Below are 4,992 nucleotides of genomic sequence, written 5' to 3'. Positions count from 1 at the left end.
CAAATATGCACGTCGAGAACTGATTTAACGGTTTCGGAAATGTCTACTTTATAAAAAGTACAATAGAAAATAAGTATAATATAGGAAAAGTGAAATAAAATTTATCATGACATTAATATTTTGTTCTTTAATATACCCAATATAAGTAAATTTACAGTAAAAGCAAATAGGCCTTTATATATGTATGCCTATATAAATACATATTTAAATAAATAAGTATATATATACATATATATCATACATATATAAAATGTACTAACTATATAGAGAATCTAGTATATTATATATATAAATATATATATATATATATATATATATATATATATATATATATATATATATATATATATATATATATATATAGTCACTGGATGAGGGAATGAGACCTTTAGCTACGTCAGCGGTTGTCAGCCAACCTAGTGACGCCACAGATGGATATTGAAAATAATAGTATATAAACGCTCAAGGATGGAAACAGTATTTCATAACTAAAGGGAACATCTGACTTAAGTCAAAGAGGAATTCATCTTATTAGTAAACCAAATCTAAATTGTTTTACAATTCAACAATTAGAGGTTATGGTCAAAACACTGAAATCATCTTTTTGACAATTCACCTTTTTGAAGATATTAGAGATCTTTTATACATAATTCATTCAATCGTTTAAATAAATCGCGATATTCATCTATTTTAAGACGTCAAAATTTACCGGCAACATTATTTACATAATCCTTGTAAAATATCTCGTTTGATAATATTTACATAATTTATTCACCTTTGTATAGAAATCTGGGACATTGTTTACTCAAATGATTTGGAAAGGGGTAGAATCAGCAAATAAAAGCTCAATTTAGAAGCAAAAATACTGTAGAAAAAATGCAGACAAATACCTAATAAAAATTTATTATAATCTGTTTTCAACTTACAGATAGCTTAAAGAAAATATTTTGAAGAGTATAAAATCGAATGAATGAAATCGAATTAAGTTAAAATTATGTTTTTAATTGAATTTGTTAGGTAAAGATTTAATTAAACTATTAGAAACAGTTATTTGCTAAATAAAGCGGGAGTGAGCTCCCCCAAACTTTCGCGAATATTAGTACATAACAGTAAAGTTTGGGATGGTACTTCCAGTGGAGTCGGGCTATTAAAAAAGAAGGTAAGTTTGTATTAAAACCGCTCACATTTTCTAGAAAACATAACATTCTGAAACATTCTGTGAAATCATATAAAGTGGGCCTATATTTTCAATTGACAAAAATCGCTTAAAACTTCCAAGAAACCACTTTATTGGATATACTTCTTAAATAAGATATTTTATAAAAAAATGAAACGGTACCCAAGCTCGGTGTTCACGCACAAACACACAGACAGAAATACAGACAACAGTACAGTGTAAGATCTATCATAGAAAACAGCCAGAATAACTGCAAGTGACCGCCTAAAGTGGAAAAAGCTTTATGTGAGGCCCCACGTGTCTTTGTCACTGAAGGGAAAAGATGAAGGTATACAAGGTAGAGATTTGTTAAAGCCTCGATTCCGTTTTTTCGAATGATTGGAGTTCCACTGTATAAGAGAGAGAAATAAGTATCGATGACCATAAACATTCTTTATTCTGTAGTAAACATCAAGAATCTGCATGACTAATTCGCCGATTATTTTGTTGATAATAAAAACGGAATAAATATTGTGGACGTTGTTTTTGTATCTAAGTGTCACATTAGCTGATGTAACCAAGCTGGCTGTCCCTTTACTGTGGGTTATCTAATGACGTGACACTTAACACAGGTGCAACATACACTACTTTAACCACTACTGCCCAATGAAGTACTAACCCGACAACTATCGTACCAAAATCAAGTTTCTGAACAATATTTGTCTTTAAAAATATTTCTCGTCCCTGACCCATTGCTCCCCGCCCCCAGTCCACAAAAATAAAATAAAACAAATACTGCTGCCTTGACAATAATATTACACATCCAAAGATTGCCTCTCCGACAAAAGTCCTAACAATTTTAGCCCCAGCAAAAGCCTTAAAAACTGCTGTCTTAACGAATGTTGCCCATCCAGATATTTCTCCTCATGAAATAGTGCTTCCCCCCTTCTAATCTACTTGGCAAGTATTGAACATTTCACTATTGTTTCTCGGAAAAACAACCCTAAAATATTTTGCCCAAACAAATATCGCCCTCTCCAAGTTATTGCAAAAAAAAACAAAAAAAAAAAAAACTACTGCCCTTCAAGCATGTTATGATTCATCAGCTGCTAAGCCTCCCCCCCCCCCAGACTATGGCTAAACGTAAGTTGATCATTAGATCTAATTATAAACAATTTAACAAAATCAACATTTAGTTTGAGAAAACTAATATGAATAATTTAAGTAAAAAAGACAGTCAATTAATTAGAGAAAATGATTACGAAATTAATAGAAATTAAATCTCGCTAATCACGGTGGGAACTATAAAATCGTTCTTTAGTAAAGATGTGTCGACTCAGCTCTAACTTACAATGAGAGTACAAAGTTCGGATGATGGATAGCTATCAGACTTATGATGGTATTAACGTAGCGTCCTAGAGCGGATGGTGGTGGATCGGAAATTTTATTGTAGTCGAAATGAAATTAATCATCAGATTAAAGAGATTAACCTGACAAGAGTGACAGATTTACATGTTATCTTATTTCAGTGGAAATTGTATAAAAGGGGAGAGAATTAGAGTTGAAGTTACTAACTGCTGATTTCGTCCCTGTACACGTCCAGACGCAAGTGTAAGTAGCATAACTATTAAAACTTAGTTTTAAATATACTTTGTATATTTCTACTGGGTAAAAGCTATAAACTTCTGTTAACTACTTCTCAACTTACAATAAAAAATAAATAAACAAGCAAATGCAGTTTATTATTTATATAAATATAGAAGTATAAAGTACGTTAATAATAAATTTCTCCTCTCAATAAATAAAATGTAATAGTTACATTTTTATTACTTTGTTGTAATATTATAGAGTTTTTTGTCAGTTTTCGACTTTTTACTCCCTACTTTATTGCATACGGAAAATAAAGGATGCATTGTCAAAAAATAGATATTCGAATACAAGACCTTTTCCATTTTTTATCATTTCAAACAGACATCCATATTGTAGTCATAGGTTAAATAACATAATTCTTATTATAAAGGATTTTTGTTTTAAAAAAGTGAAGATTCAGCTTTGTTGTCAGCATTTTCTGTTTACAGTGGCTATTTTATTTTAGCCCTTCAAGATCTAAAGTTTGTGTTAAAATATCCGCATCAAAAACTGTTTTTCTCCCTATAGATCAATCTCAAAATGGCCTCAATCAAGTTGATTGTCTGCATCGCCATGGTGGCTGTTGCTAGCGGTATGTACGTGAACAGTGGTAGCACTGGCTACAACAGTGGAAGTGGCTACAACAGCGGTAGCAGCAGCTACGACAGCGGAAAGGGCTACAACAGCGGTAGCAACAGCTACGACAGCGGAAGCAATAGCTACGACAGCGGAAAGAGCTACAACAGCGGAAGCGGATACAACAGCGGCAGTGAATACAACAGCAGAAGTAACTACAACAACAACGGCTACAACAACAACAACAACGGATACAACAACAACAACGGATACAACAGCAATAGCTACAGCAACGGTTACAACAACGGTCCAGTCGGAAACAGCAATCAGTACAGAGATGGTCTTTACTACAACGGTGGTAACAACTACGGCTCAAACTACGGCTCATCCAACTATGGCTCATCCAGCTATTCTGCCCCATCCAACTACGGCTCATCCAACTATGGCTCATCTAGCTACTCTGCCCCATCCAACTACGGCTCATCCAACTATGGCTCATCTAGCTACTCTGCCCCATCCAACTATGGCTCATCTAGCTACTCTGCCCCATCCAATTATGATTCATCCAACTATGGCTCATCTAGCTACTCTGCCCCATCCAACTACGGCTCATCTAGCTACTCTGCCCCATCCAACTACGGCTCATCTAGCTACTCTGCCCCATCCAACTACGGCTCATCTAGCTACTCTGCCCCATCCAACTATGCTGCCCCATCCAACTACGGCTCATCTAGCTACTCTGCCCCATCCAACTATGATTCATCCAACTATGGCTCATCTAGCTACTCTGCCCCATCCAACTACGGCTCATCTAGCTACTCTGCCCCATCCAACTATGGCTCATCTAGCTACTCTGCCCCATCCAACTATGGCTCATCTAGCTACTCTGCCCCATCCAACTATGGCTCATCTAGCTACTCTGCCCCATCCAACTACGGCTCATCCAGCTACGATTCTTCCAACTCTGCCTCCTACGGCAAAGGCTCCAACAGCTACAATGCCAACAATAACTACGCTTCAGGTAAGAAAAGACATCTTTCTTATAACCATAAGATAAACAAATATTATCTGAACGTATCTTTTCACACAATATCTGACTGTTTCGATTTTGATGATTAATTAATTTTTTGTCTCTTCTCTCTTTAGGATCATCCTATTAAGTGTAACATAGACGATGGCGGCGACTGTTTCGCTTTATCGGCGACGACGATGTTTGCAATGCTAGTCAAATATTTTCTTTTATTTATGAAATAAAGGGGTTTTTTTGCTCGCCACTTATATAATCTTATTTTATTTTTATAAGCTTCACATGTAAAAAGAACGTATATGTTATTTTTGAAACACATTGAGCCCTGCAAAAATTATACAATCCGTGGAGTTATAACATGCTACAAAAAATACTCCACTGCAATGATTAATTCTTAATTCACAAGAGCTGAAAATCAAGAAGATGTTTAAAATTAAATTTTACAATAAATTCGAAAAAAGCGTATAATATTTCATCTCCTTTATAATCTTAAATCACGAGAACTAACTACAATGATTCTTCGTCTGTCGCTTCATTTTAACTCCATGAAGGGCGAGAAAATATTTCATCAGCGAAATCAATTTGTAATTACTTTAAAGTAAAA

General features: G+C 34.6%; 1 protein-coding gene across 1 annotated transcript; it reads left to right on the top strand.

Moving 5' to 3' along the window:
* Positions 1-2,697: 2,697 nt before the first annotated feature.
* LOC131953499 (uncharacterized) lies at positions 2,698-4,636 on the top strand. The gene is made up of 3 exons (XM_059316688.1): positions 2,698-2,767; positions 3,314-4,382; positions 4,508-4,636. The coding sequence occupies exons 2-3, from the start codon at positions 3,326-3,328 to the stop codon at positions 4,519-4,521; spliced, it is 1,071 nt and encodes a 356-aa protein (XP_059172671.1). The 5' UTR covers positions 2,698-2,767; positions 3,314-3,325; the 3' UTR covers positions 4,522-4,636.
* The last annotated feature ends 356 nt before the right edge of the window (positions 4,637-4,992 follow it).

The sequence above is a fragment of the Physella acuta genome, unplaced genomic scaffold, assembly GCF_028476545.2.
Source record: "Physella acuta isolate Inbredline_101_S28 unplaced genomic scaffold, ASM2847654v3 ptg000926l, whole genome shotgun sequence".
In the NCBI taxonomy this organism is placed as follows: Eukaryota; Metazoa; Mollusca; class Gastropoda; family Physidae; genus Physella; species Physella acuta.
The sequence above is the reverse complement of the archived record's forward strand: the minus strand, read 5'-3'. Positions and strand labels throughout refer to the sequence as shown.